General features: G+C 36.0%; 1 protein-coding gene across 2 annotated transcripts; it reads left to right on the top strand.

The window, feature by feature from the left end:
• The first annotated feature begins 5,860 nt into the window (after positions 1-5,860).
• On the top strand, positions 5,861-13,996 carry LOC127105613 (ATP-dependent DNA helicase Q-like 5). 2 transcript variants are annotated; one of them, XM_051042803.1, is made up of 19 exons: positions 5,863-7,100; positions 7,276-7,329; positions 7,544-7,656; positions 7,780-7,992; positions 8,083-8,161; positions 8,445-8,498; positions 8,596-8,670; positions 8,779-8,832; positions 9,285-9,329; positions 9,416-9,510; positions 9,592-9,721; positions 10,549-10,647; positions 10,801-10,856; positions 11,129-11,231; positions 12,043-12,171; positions 12,468-12,637; positions 12,875-12,899; positions 13,002-13,117; positions 13,429-13,996. In XM_051042803.1, the coding sequence occupies exons 1-19, from the start codon at positions 5,982-5,984 to the stop codon at positions 13,514-13,516; spliced, it is 2,817 nt and encodes a 938-aa protein (XP_050898760.1). In that variant the 5' UTR covers positions 5,863-5,981; the 3' UTR covers positions 13,517-13,996. The 2 variants fall into 2 exon arrangements, with proteins under 2 accessions (XP_050898759.1, XP_050898760.1); XM_051042802.1 differs by having other exon boundaries at positions 5,861-7,100; positions 7,780-8,161.
• The last annotated feature ends 838 nt before the right edge of the window (positions 13,997-14,834 follow it).

Below are 14,834 nucleotides of genomic sequence, written 5' to 3'. Positions count from 1 at the left end.
ATCCTCATGCATTAATCATGTCGCTTCACTCATGCATATCATTCATCTTCCAAAGCCCAATCCTTGTTGGCTCGTTCCAAAGCCCAACTCGCTTGGAAAACCTTTTCAAAAGCCCAATTCGCTTGGCAAAACTTTGCAAAAATCTAGTTCCCACCTGGAAAATCATCTCAAAGTCCAATTCTCGTCTGGAAGAAAGATTTTTAAACCAGTTTTCGTCTGGTCATCTACTCTGTAGCCTATTTTCAAAACCACTTCATGTCTGGTAACCTATTTTAAAAGTCAGTTCCTGTCTGACAGTAAATCAGAGAGTCAGTTCATGTCTGACAATAAATCAGAAAGTCAGTTCATGTCTAACAATAAATCAGAAAGCCAGTTCCCGTCTAACAATAAATCAGAAAGCCAGTTCGTGTTTGACAAACAAACATAAAGTCAGTTCCTGTCTGACAACTTAACCCTTTTCCACAAGTTCTCATATGGAATATATCCTTAAAACCAGTTATCATCTGGTAGTTCACCTTCAAAGCCCAACCATACTTGGCAACCCCTAGGAGCCCGAGCATACATAACACTGCACCATTAAAACACATAACATACTCATTGAAATGGGGCATGCACGCTTAGCACAAGCCACATTCAAGTCTTTCTCGAAAGCACAAGATTCCTTTTGAATATCCTCATCATTATTCTCAGTAGGTTCCCCAAAGTATATCCTATTTATTTGCCTTTTGCAAATGTTATTGGCCTTTTGTCAGTACCTTACCTTTTCACAAGTTCCTCTTGCCTTTTGCATGGGAATTTCCTATTGTATTTTGCATGGTAAATGACTATATCCTCTTACCTTTTGTAAGTCCCCCTTGCCGTTTGCAAGTTTTATCGCTGCCTTTTGCACGAGAGAGGTTACCTTTGTCAAAACTTTTCATATTAAGCACAAAATAAGAGATTGGACGAATGACATATTCTCTTATCGTTTGTTTTGAAACACTTGACGTAGGTTTTGCGAGTCCCAGTTTGTAGCCATATTTCGAGAACTCCATCCCTGCCATTGTGCCTGAGGGACATAATGATGTTTTTGTACCTACTGTAAAGTTTCCTCTGTCTTTTGTATAAGGATCATCAACTTTATTCACTTTCTTTTGTAAAATTCCCCTTGCCTTTTACATGGGAAAACCCCTCTGCCTTTCGCACGGGAGGTCATCTTTACACATGCCTTTTACAGGTACCATTTGCCTTTTGCATGAAGAAACCAAATCATACTCACTTTGTCTTTTTAGTCTTATGCTAAGAAGTTCTCATTACCTTTTGTATGAGAAATCGTTTTCTTCCTAGTCTTATGCTAAGAAATGCTCATCACCTTTTGTATGAGAAACTTATCCCCATCAAAGTCGTTAGTCCCCCTCGTTGTATTCTCCTTGACCTTTTGTCATTAAGTTTCTATTGTCTTTTGCAGAAGAAAAAGCTATGTGCTCACTTTCCTTTTGCAAGTATCCTTTACCTTTTGTAGAAGAAGATACTTTTAACTACCATATCGTTCTCTTTGCCTTATGCACAAATGACCTTGCTCCCCAACCAAGTCATGTTTTCCTTTTGCAAGACGTCTCTCAACCTTTTGTAGAAGAATTCAAGTTACAACCACACCCTTATGGTTTGCCTTTGCAAACGCATAAATCCCCGGAATCCCGTGGGAATGTCTCAATCACCATTACCAGCGAAGCTCATCATTGGAAGAGATACTCACATTGCATATCATTGCATCTCCTTCATATTTTCTTTGTTTCACACAACAAAATACCATATTCAACCCTCAGCAGATGGCTTCATATCAAAATCCATTTGCCATCCCGCAAACATTTTCTCACAAATGTCCATCACCTCATATCACCTTCATTCCTAGTAGGGCAAATTTTCAGATATTTTTTCTATTTAATCATCTCCTACCTCAAATGTGTGAAACTTGTTACTATCCATACATTCAGGTCCAAGAAGATTAAATAGGGGCAAGTGTCATACCCCAAATTTCACCCTACCTTCTATAACTTTCATCTAGTTCATAACCCTATTACATGTGCATACATTCATCATTTCATCACTACATTTGCATTAACATTCATAACCAAAAGGCATGTTACATGGACTTAAGGCATGGTGATTATACCTGAGGACCACTAGGGTTTTCTTGATCATATTGGGATATGTCTAATCAATCCTAAACCCTAAATCTCAGCTTTAAGTACTCATTGATCTTGTAAGATTGCACCAAGGCACTTCATCATCTCTGAAACCCTAATTTGACGGTGGGCCTTTGTTGGGAGCATTGATTGTTCATTTGGTCATCCTTGGGCCATAACCCTAGTTCCTTAATCCATTATGGCATGTCCAAGTCATCAGTTGACTTTTGCTTTGAATGAAACCCTTTATCCATAACTTTGGGTATGCTTTAACCTTGTGGATTTGCATCATGATACATCATGCACACCTAAGCCATATCTTATTAGACGTTGGTCCTTGATGTACCTTTTGATCCATGAAACACAAGTTATGGGTGCTCATCATTGGTGGCTCATATGATCTTTGTTTAAGCTTGAAACCCCAGATTATGAGGTTATTCCTTGAGGTTTACCTGTTGACTATTGCTTGTGCATCAAACCCTACTTGTGCCCATGTATTATATGCTTTGACTTGATGATTGAAGCATTGCTTCATAGAGAGTGCATTTGGTGATTTCATATTGCATTTGCCATCAATCATCTGATCGGGGTTATCTGCTTGATTTGTTTCACCTTGGTTTATGCAAGTTTGTTCTTGATCCATGGATTATGGTGCATTTAATCGGCTCATTCATAATACTTTGATTCATTAAATGGATTCATTAATTCGTTGGTTCATTTGCATCCATTCAACTTTATTCCATCATGATCATTTCACTTAGTGATATAATCTTATGGTACATGTTCATAATGCATACTCAATCTTGAACTTGGTGGAGAATTTTGTTTGGGTTTTCAATAAAGGAATCATTGTTGTTCATTGATCACATCACTTTACAAATTAAATTACAAAAAAAAGAAGTATTGTTGACAAAGTTGACTTTGGTCAAGAATTGACTTTTTTGTCAGCTTTGACCAAAGTCAACACATCGTTCTAAAAACCCAACATTCCATAAATTCTAACATTCATTCACTAACATTCATCCATGAAAGGTGCATTAGAATTAATGATGGTGTTTGATTACAAAATTGGCATTTACGTGTTCATGTGCACCAAAGGCATTAGTTTTACTACATGTTACAAACAACAATACAAGTCAAATCTCCAGCAGGCTCATTCCATGACACTATGGACCATAAGTAATGGCAACGCAACCTATCAAAATAATAACATTCCATCATCGAAGTTACAGCAATCAAGGGCAATGCACCATGAGATAGGTTTAAGAGTAAAGCTGCAACAAACAATTCCAACTTTCAGCAACAACATGATAACAACCTGCAACATGACATCAGTCCACAACATGCATCATACACAAGCCGCAACAGGGAAAGCACAAACACAACAATTAAACATGCATACCATAAGCCATCTACAACAGGCCTACATCAAGGCATCATCAGACCTCCACATTCAATACTATGAGCATCACATCAAAACCTGTAATACAAAACAAGCTGCAACAAACATTCACACATCACATAACAGACCTGCATCAAGAGCAACATCTCATGATTGCAACAATGCAACTCAACCTGCAACAATAACCACGACATCCTAAACACCCTACACTACAACTTCAGTAATACGCCCAACCTGCAGCAGGCCATCAACAAGGCATCAACAATCATACAGTTCACACCAATTCCAAACCCGACATTTGAAGACCTGCATAACAAAGCTACATCAGTCCTGCAAACACCCAATTCCGTTCAAGCAGTTCATGAGCAAACCACACAATAAGCCACTCAATCCAATCCACAAAGCCACATTAATTATCAATGCAATATCCTGCAATGCATAACAACAATAAGCAACATCTCATTCAAACATAACAACTCACAACAAAAATGCAAACCATAATAATTAACACATCAAAACCATATTTCCACTCATTCATTTTTTCAATGTTGTAAAAAGAGCACATTGGCAAAACAAACAAAACACATTTTCACAAGGATATGCCAATGAATGTTCTATGCTCGGGTGATATAGGGGTTTCTTGGAAGGCCAATGAATGTTCTATGCTCACTAGATGTGCCAATCATGTGGCATTCAAATTATGACAAGGAAAGATATGTATATGTTAGGTTGAACTTGTTTTTATTTATTATCGATACTTTGAAATTAACTGGTTATTTTTACTTTGTTTTTTTACCATATCGAATTCTGCTGAAGGCGTCCACCCACAGTGTGAAACTGAAAAAGTTCTTAAATGTCTCGATGCCACGGGAGGTCAGGGCAATCATCGAGAAGTTAAGTCTCATTCCATTGGTGGACTGTTTGCTAACGATGCTGGACAGTTAACTATTGATATCATTTGTTGAGTGTTGGCATAAATAGACATTTTCCTTCCATATTTCATTTGGTGAGATGACAATTACCTTTGATCATGTGTCATCTTTGTTCCATACTCCTCTAGTAGGTAGTTTCTTCACCGTTCCTTTCATTAGCCAACAACTAACACATATTATTGCTATACAAGACTTGGGTGTTATTAAGGAGAACATGATAGAGGAGTTTAGGGTTAACATGAGAGATCACTTTTGCCTACTTTGGCTCTGAGATAGGTATGACGAGCTAGTGCGTCAGTCTATGTATAAGGCAACCGCTAGGGTATGCATATTACATCTTGTAGGATGTACTATCTTAGCGGATAAGTCTCATGTATATATTGATGCGAAGTATATGTCGTTATTTATCAGCCTTCCCCATGTCAATTGTACATTAAGGTGTGATGCACTGACTGTATTATATGATGCACTTGGAGAGGCAACTATTTTTGAGACTAGGCAGCTTGCCAGCTATATGAGTCTATTTCAAATATGAATTTTTTGTTACTTATTAATTTGGTTCTTATTTATGAAATTTCTTGATTTGCTTATGCTCTTGTACAATGTTGGATATACGAGCATTTCCCCTCCATTTGTGAGTGGCGGGTTCTTCCTATCCCACTGGCTCGTCACTGGAAAAGAGGTGGAGGTCTAATCATGCACAGCCAAAAGATATTATGGAGTACAGGAAGAGGATTGATGCACTAACTGTAGACGATGTCATCTAGACACCTTACAGAGACCATAAAATGCATAACGAGTTCGATGACACTTCACTTTTTTCCGGTTATCTGCGATGGGAGACCTTAATGGCTAGACACTTACCTGAGAGGTGTCTACGTCAGTTTCGATATGTCCAAGACATCCCACGACCAATCCCTGTTATTCTATCTGAGGGCATTGATAAATGGTTTGTTAATCACGTTATCAATTATTCCCGTGCCTCAAGAGATTATGCATTGCAAATTTAGTTCCCTGCATAATGAGTGGATGGGTACTTGGAGCGACACCTTATTGTATCACACACTCACATCATCCCATCTACACAACATGGAATGCTGAACCTTCTCATGTTGAGGGACCTTCTGATGACGTGCTATCGCCTCCACCTCCTTCACATTGTGCGGATGACGCTCAACGTATGCAGATGATAATAATTATTATGGATAAACTCATGGGTCTGATAAACTCAAAAATGAGATTTATACTTCGACATCACATACACCACATTTATCCAATGGAAGACATATTTAGACATTATTATATATATGGGGTGTCGGGTAAGATTTTTGGAGTGACAAGATAACTTCTCACTACAGTGAAGCCCAATACTCAAACCCAAAAAGAAAAAAAAATTATTTGGCGGGAACGTGTTGATTGAACAACCATCATTTCTCCTTCTTTTTGTTCTTCATCTTCTTCTCCGACTCAACAACAACAAAAATGCAGTTTGATTCAGATTCAGACTCCGACGGATCTCACGTCTCCACAACGCCTCCAAGGCAAACAAGCCCACCGCCACCATTACCACCAAAACCACCGCGTCCAGTTTCCAACAAAAAATCCAAAATCAAAACCAAACCCTCAAAATCCAATAAACCCCCTTCAAAACCTCCCGAAACTCTCATCCAACAAGAAGATAATTTCCCACTCCCTTCCATCACTTCCCTTCCTTTCCAAATCCGACTCAGAACTTCCGACGGACCTTCAACTTCATCTTCCCACTCCATGGAAACCCTCCCTGCTGGCTTCTTCTCCAAATCAATTTCATTCTCCAAAATTCGTAAACCCTTACTCAATCTAGAACCTTCTGAATCCCAACCAGTTCTTAACTCCCCCAAAACCATCGTGCATTCTGCGGAGAAACCTCCCAATTTGATCGGTGCTAAGAAACCTCCCAATTTAAGTGATGCTAAGAAGCCTCCTAATTTGATTGCTGCTAAGAAACCTCCTAATTTGATTGGTGCTAGTTTGCCAACGCCGGCAGTGAAGGTACTACGAGGCGCCGGAGAAGGAAATTTTGTGAAATTGAATTTGAGTGGTAAGAGGAAAAAGTTTTTGAATAAAGGGTGGAAGAAAAATGGAAAATTTGGCAGTGGTAAAAGGTATAGAAGAAATAGTTATAGTAATAGTAGTAGTAAAAATAAACGTACAAAATTGGAAGGTGAAGGGGAGGACAATGAGGAGGATGGTTTGGGTTTAGAGAATGCAAAGCAAAAACAGAAGCAAAATGGTTGGGAAATTGAGTGCAAAGTGTTGGAGGAGGCTGTGTTAGCAGCAAGAGCTGAAGCTTCTGATGAGAATTTGGTGAAGCTGTTGAAATTGATTCATGGTTATGATTCTTTTCGAGAAGGGCAGCTTGAGGCTATCAAGAATGTTCTTGCTGGGAAGTCAACTATGCTTATTTTGCCCACTGGTGCAGGGAAGTCGTTGTGTTATCAGTTGAGTGCGTTGATTTTGCCCGGGATTACACTTGTTGTTAGTCCATTGCTAGCTTTGATGATTGACCAGCTTAAGCAATTGCCTCCACTCATTTCGGGTGCCATCCTAAGCAGTGCGCAAGTGTGTTTTATAGTCCTTTTTACACTCTTTTGCACACAGTTTGCTTTATCTAATAATAATTAGTATGTCATTGTTCTAAATTTTTATTGTGAATCAAACAATAATACTATGATGTCTTATTGTGAATTATGTCTATTGATAGATCATTTAAATCATCTTTTGTTTATTGTATTAGACGCTTGAGGAATCATCTGAAACGCTCAGCCAGCTTCGGCAAGGCACAATAAAGGTGGGAATTTTGACAATTGAATTCAACTGTGGCTCAAATTTTCTTTTGCAGAAATATTTAGCAATCTTGCTGATTATTTGCATCAATGAGACTGTTGGTTATTTATAGGCCGTACTCACATAACACATTTGCATGGTGGGGTTTATTTATTGTATCAATGTTGTTAGTACCATTACTTACTTGAAGCCAATCTTTGCAATTCTAATTCATCCAGGTGCTTTTTGTTTCACCCGAGCGGTTTTTGAATAAGGAGTTTCTGTCTGCTATCTCTGCTGGGTCAGCTGTTTCACTCGTTGTTATTGACGAAGCACATTGTATATCTGAATGGTGAGGGGATTTCAGTGCCGCATTGTTTAAGCACATTCTTCTTAACCATGTTTGTTAATTTGGAGATCTTGATTTGTATGCTTCTACTTCCATGTTGATGTTTAGATTTTGAGATTTTTACAGGTCTCACAATTTCCGACCTTCATTCATGAGACTTAGAGCATCACTACTTCAAAGAAGTCTTAATGTAGGTTCTGTTCTCGCAATGACAGCAACTGCTACAACCACAACTTTAGATTCCATCATGTCTGCCCTAGATATTCCTTTCATAAATCTTATTCAGAATGCACACTTAAGGGACAATCTGCGTTTGTCGGTGTCTTTGATAAAAAATAGGCAAGTTAGATGCTTCTATTTTACTGCTTCTGACTGTATTCCTTTTAACTTTCCTAGACTGATTTTGTTAAACAAATACATCAATGATAGAATGAAAGACCTACTGGTTCTGATCAAGTCTCCTCCTTTCACGGAAGTTAAAAGCATCATAGTATACTGCAAATTTCAGGTGTGTATATGGACTTAATTTTCCAATTTTTCTGGTACTGAGTCTCGGTGTTATGTCTTTTTATAGTCATCTGCATTATGTTGCATTAAATTCTCTTTTCTTGCCCACAGTATTTGAAATGTACAATCTTGTATGCACAATAAAAGTTATTAAGGTCTTTATGTTTTAGGTTTAGTATGTGTCTAATTACTTAAGTTTGCAAGTAATGTTATTTTGCAGTGGATATATCATGTTATCATATATTTCTATATATGCAGTAATTGATTATGTTTTTCTTATTCAGTCTGAAACTGATCAAATTAGCAGATACCTGAATGATAACAATATCTCGGCAAAGGTTAGCTCCACATTTCTCTTGTTGCCATTGCATGGCATTCTGTGTAACCCATGTCACTGTATGTGAAATCTGACCATTGATTTGAATCATCATTTAGAGTTATCATAGTGGTATTTTTGCAAAGGAACGTGGCTACGTACAGGAGTTGTTTGGTTCAAACAAGATCAGAGTGGTTAGATTTATTTTATTGTTCTAATCACTCAATTTATCAATTTTATGATGCAATGCTTCTAATACAACATTGCTAGTCCAACTCATACCTTGCAATTTTTTTATGAAGGTTGTTGCAACTGTGGCATTTGGCATGGGACTAGATAAAAGTGATGTTGGAGCAGTAAGTCTTATAACATGTTTTATTTTCTGCATTAGATTGCATGAACCAATTTCTAACAAAAGAAGTTCTCAGGATGGTTGGTATACTCAAAAAGTGATTCACTGATTTTCACTGTGCTCTTGTTGCATGGTAGCCCGCTTTCCTTGTGTCTATGTTTTAGACCTTTGTTATATAGCTGTATCAGAAGCAATCAATTTTTTTTCTCAAAAGTGAAATTTAAAATTGCAAAATGGGGGTAAATGGTAATGGAGATCTTAGCATTTTACTTCGTCTCTGCTAATGCAAATGTTCTGATAGTTGCATTTTGCATAATGCTGTTTTTCTTAGAACCGCACTGCAATCTGCAGACACCTTTATCTTGTTTTTCACACTACTTATTTGCTTTGAAGTATAAATGATCTTGTATGTTACAGTAATTCTTATTGAAACTCCATTGTCATAACTGTGTTTAGGTAATTCATTACAGTTTACCTGGAAGTCTGGAAGAGTATGTACAGGTATATGATTTCTTCTAAATTCTAATAGTAGCACACTGAGATGTCTTATCAAACGTTTTGCTTAATCAATGGAATGGCCATTGTAGGAGATAGGACGTGCTGGGAGGGATGGGAGATTGTCCTATTGTCACCTATTTTATGATGATGAGATGTATTTCAAACTCCGTAGTCTAATGTATAGGTGAGACACTAACATGCTTCCTTTTCTATTTTTCACGCTTTCAAATAGTTCTTCATTTGATGTAGTTTTTTTTATCCTTAGTGAAGGAGTAGATGAATATGCAGTGAATAAATTTCTGTCTGAAGTGTTTCCTGCTGACAAAAGCTCCTGTGGGAAAATCCGTTCGTTAATCAAAGAATCTGCTTCACGCAGATTTGATATGAAGGAAGAGGTCTTCTACTCAATACTGATATACTAATACTATATACATTTATTTATATGAACTTTGATAACCCGGATGACCGATTTTCATTTACAAATTTAGACTTTTGTAACTTCCAGTTAGGAGTTGGCCATACTGAGATATATTGATGGTCAAGGGGGTTAACTGCAAATTTATGATAGCAACCTCAGGAGCACCAAAGATTTTGCATTTGGTTGCATAAGAGAACAATCATTAGCATGATTATCTGTGGAGCATGCATGCTTTGACTTAATGCCGCTTTTAGGAATGTCATGTTTTTACTTTGCAACCGATACTTGTTTTTACTTTTTGTGCAAAAATGTGGTTTTTGGTTAATCTATCTACTTGTTAAGTGTTTAAAACCCAAAAAGTCACGATTAATTTGAGACCAAATAAAACTAAGGTGCAGTTTATAGGAAGCAATTGGGATTTTATTTTACAGCTATCTAGTTATAGGCATTAAACTAAGCTAGATGGAGATTCAATTTCTGTTTCATTCTGTAACTGAATTCAGTTATTTCTGAGAAGTTAGTTACATGAGTGTTGACACCTTGTTACTTATAGAGTAACAAGGTGACCTGCTATAGCAGGTGATCTATTCTCCTAGAGCTGACAGATGTCAGTGGAACCATTCTAATAGACTACATTCTATATTTACTCTAATACATTAGTCATTTATCCATTAACTACGGTAATATTTATACACATACTAGTAACATAACTTTCTCTTATAAGGGAACTCTAGATAATTATTGGTTACTTTTTTCAGACTAGTTCTACAAGTTAAAATGTTTCTCCAATAATTCTTTTACTAGGTGATTCTCACAGTTTTGACACGCTTAGAGCTGGGTGATGTGCAGTACTTACAATTACTTCCACAGACAAATGTTACTTGTCTTCTGAATTTTTATAAGGTGCGTGCAAACAGACCTTCAATTGCATGTAGAATATTCAAATGAAACATTTCAATCTCGTGTTTGTTAATTTTCAACTGAAAGTTAGAAAGATAAATGCTGTTTGAGCAATTATTCAGTTGCTTATATTTTTAATTTTTGACACTAATGCAGACTCCGGCTGCGTCCCTTGCCCAAAAGATTTCTGCTATTGCTGTGATTCTGAAAAGGTAATAGTAAACATATTATATTTCTTGGCCTTTCGTTCAAACATTTTTCACCGGAAATGGATGGTTATTATGTTATTAGGTATTAGTTATTTTAATTTTTTCCACCTCAAGATGGAATCTGATCCAAATGTTCAATTTCTACAAAGGGGAGGCATACTGGCTGATGACACTTGGTTTTTTCATGACTCTCTTATTATGATCACTAGAATGGCAGTTCAATTTTACATAGGCTTATACATCTATTGTTTAACTGAACCATCATTGTGTTTCAGATCTGAAAATAAGCACGGACAACATACTTTTGATATTCCAACTGTGGCAAATGACATGGGGGTCACACCATTTGAATTAACAAATCAGCTGTATGACCTAAAGGTTTGGATTAGTGGATAACTGCATTTTCTTTCTTGAGCCTGTATGTGGACATAGCAAAATATGTTTAGAAAGTGCATGAGATGTCTTTTCTTCGAGTAGCTAAATTCGCAACTAAATTTAAATTAAATTCACTACTCTGCAATAACGAAGTATGAGAGAAGTCCTATCCAGCTTGTTTAAGTGCATGGTTGACTTACATAATACATACCAGAACATTAGTTCAAAATTTTTAGACTTTAGACAATTAATATTCCTTTGCCACATTGGATGAAGTTATTGATTCATGGTTGCTACCTAATTTAGATTCAAAGGACAAGTGCTTCCCCATGTCACCCCTGCATCAAATCTCTGATTAGCCATAAATACTTCTGTTAAAAATACTGATCAATGTGTTTGAAAGAAAGTTTAGTGATAAAACTGTAGGTTTACCTTATAAACTTAGCCATAAATACTCGCAACATGATTTATTTCTTTATTGTTGTAATTATCTTATTAAAATTTTCTGCGTTTCCTTGTCTTGAAAATCATTGGCATCATATGTAATGGCTTCATATTATCAATTCACCGAAGCTGTATAATTTGTTTTGAACTGGGTATGCAGTGTTTGTTTGTCTGTGTGCTATGAGTTAAAGCCCTGTGGTGCGTGAGTAGTTTTTTTTAAATTTAATTTTGTGCGTAATTTATTTTCAAAATAAATATTTCTATTTTGATTTGCTAGTTTGGGACCCCTGGCCAATTTGGCCCAGCTCTGCCAGTATAATTGTGCTCTGGTCTGTGCAATCTAATATTGTTATTTGTGAAAAATTCTCAGTTGAAGGGAGAAATAACTTATGAAATGAAAGACATGGCCTACTGTTATAGGATTCTTGAAGTTCCAACAGACTTTTTGTCTCTATCGGCAGATATTACCCAATGGTTATCTGAAGTTGAAAGTTGTAAGGTAAGTAGTTTATGAAAAACTTATTAGGAATTTATTCATTATGGTATTTGTATTTATTTAGGATGATCTATACTATGCACACTTTTCCTTTAATGGAACCCAAAGATTGAAATGTAGTTATTATGATGTTGCCTCATAAATATTTCTCTCAATCATCAATAGCTCATAAAGTCCAGACTCCCGAATCAGGAACTATTACTGGGTGGATATTTAGATTATGTGTTGCATACATTTGTGTTTGTAAAGTCAAAGTTATTATTGATTGGTTATTTTCTCAAGACTTTCTGCTTGTATAGGTGCGGAAAATGGATGCAATGTTTAATGCTGCATATTTTGCAGTCAATCTATGTGATAAGATGAACGATTGCAGTAGTGCTGATCACACTTCATGTTTGCAAAGGATAATATTGGACTACTTTGCTGGAGTTGATAATATTGATTTCTGCCAGAAAATTGATCAAAGCAGGTTCTTACTAATTTCTGTCTCTTAAGTTTTGCAGAAAATAATACATTTAATCAACGACATTAAGCGTATGGTCTTAAATTCTTCCGGGTATTGAAAATTGGAAAATATAATTGTCTTGCTAGTTTATGTCCCAAAAAATTATTGCAAGTTCCAACCTACTTATTTGATGATAAGGATATATTTCTGCTATATGCTGCCATGATCTTGTACTAAAATAGTTGGTATTTACATATGCAGTCCTTTCCTGCGAGCAGATATAAAGGTGAGTTGTCACAGGCATTCTGAAAATCTTAAATAAACTCAATACCAATCATGTTTGGAAGAAGAAACTTTGAAAATGACCTGTTCCTTTGTGGATTACCAGGTCTTTCTACAGAGCAATTCACATGCCCGCTTTACACCAAGAGCTGTTGCGAGGGTAATGCACGGAATTGCAAGCCCAGCCTACCCATATACAATATGGGGTAAAACCCATTTCTGGTACGATGATTTTTTTTACTCCATGTCCTTAAATACTTGGTGGTATGAAATGAATTGGGTGGCTTTTAAGTAATATCAATGTGTAAACCTTACACCGATAATATCAATAAGTAAACCTTTGCCAAGTTTTCTATTTAATAAGTTTTAGCTTTAATTTGTGAAACAAAAGGAAACTCTAGTGAGCAATTTCCATCCTTTCATTTTTCCACTCCTATTTTTGTTTAAGGTCGGTGTTTACTGGATGTTGGTTGTCTGCATATTTTATATCATTCAAAAGTTGCTAAAACTGAACTTTAAATTGTGGATTGCAGGGGAAGGTATACCAAGATAGACTTTAAAGTGGTGATGGAAGCAGCTAAGGAAGAGCTTAAAAAATCTGTTGGGAAGGATATTCTGTAGAGATTTATGATTGATTTTAGTATTTTCCATCTACCAAATTTGCACACCCAAACGTTTGTGTGCATTGATTGGAGGGGAGCTGGGGTGCTCAATTTTTTTGGACCTGTGAACTTGTTTCGTGCCATTTTATCATTGTCGAAATTATGGTGCCAGCACTTGTCTGTTACTCCAGGTAGAGACGAGCAAAATGAAAATCAAGCTCTGCCTCGTTATCAGTGCCATCTAGATGGAAGAAATCAAGAATTTACAATCTTTTTGTTGCTGTCTCCTTGTTGTAGAAAGTTATCCCTCAGGTCAAAAAGGAAAAGGTTGATGAACTCAACTTTAAGTTTTTCTTCTCTTTTCTTTTTCTCCATGTACAATAATGAAGGATGATATTTATTAACAGGCTCAAATGTATATTGCATGGATATTTTCTCCATTTGCAAAACAGTTAGGATAAGGTACATGAGTAAAATATATATGTTGCTTCTGTTGAAAGTGTTATGTTGCAAAGTTGAAAACATTAGTACTTATTAATTAGAGAAATGATTTCAAATGAAGTCAAATACAGTGTTTTTTGTTTGTAATATAAATTCATAGTATGAACAGAAGTCAACAGCAAAAATTTAAGCATACTTCGTCTGAGTTTTTCTTTAATAATTAAGATTTCATTTTTAAAAACTAACAAGGAATAAACAAGTTATTTCATAACAAAGTACTCCCCTACAAATTACTTGTTAATATAAAAACTTACAGCATGTTATTCAGTTTCAAATGAAGAAAAGAGTCACAATGGATTGTTTATTTGAACTCAAGTAGAATTAAAGTCACCCAAAAAAGATACATTTACTCTTAATTTCTTCTATTACTAATGCCACCTCAAGCATTACCAGCCAATATGCTTTAAATCGGAGGCAGAAACCAATGCAAGCATCGAATTTAACTTGCCATCCCTCCACTTATATCACACCACATAATTTTAAAATTTTAAAAATATCAATGCTATTATTTATCAACCAAAATTTATTTTTCTTTAAATTTTTTGACTCTTATTAACTTCCCAAAAATAAAATTTCCGGTACGTATTTTTGAAAATTCTCGCATTCCTATCGGACATTTGAAATTTCTATAAAAAATACCGGAAATTTTTTAAAATCCGGTTTTTTCTTAGTAAATCTTAAACTCATCCTGGAAATTGTCAAAATTTCCAGAAAAAACAAAATCTTCTGCAAATTTCAAATTTTCTGATATACCACATTTTTTGCTTATAGATCAAATTCCATGTGAAGTGCAGAAAAGAGGAAAAATGATTTAGTTGTGTGGTCTGGAGCCAGCA

Source organism: Lathyrus oleraceus, chromosome 7 (genome assembly GCF_024323335.1).
Source record: "Lathyrus oleraceus cultivar Zhongwan6 chromosome 7, CAAS_Psat_ZW6_1.0, whole genome shotgun sequence".
NCBI classification, from domain to species: domain Eukaryota; kingdom Viridiplantae; phylum Streptophyta; class Magnoliopsida; order Fabales; family Fabaceae; genus Lathyrus; species Lathyrus oleraceus.
The sequence above is the reverse complement of the archived record's forward strand: the minus strand, read 5'-3'. Positions and strand labels throughout refer to the sequence as shown.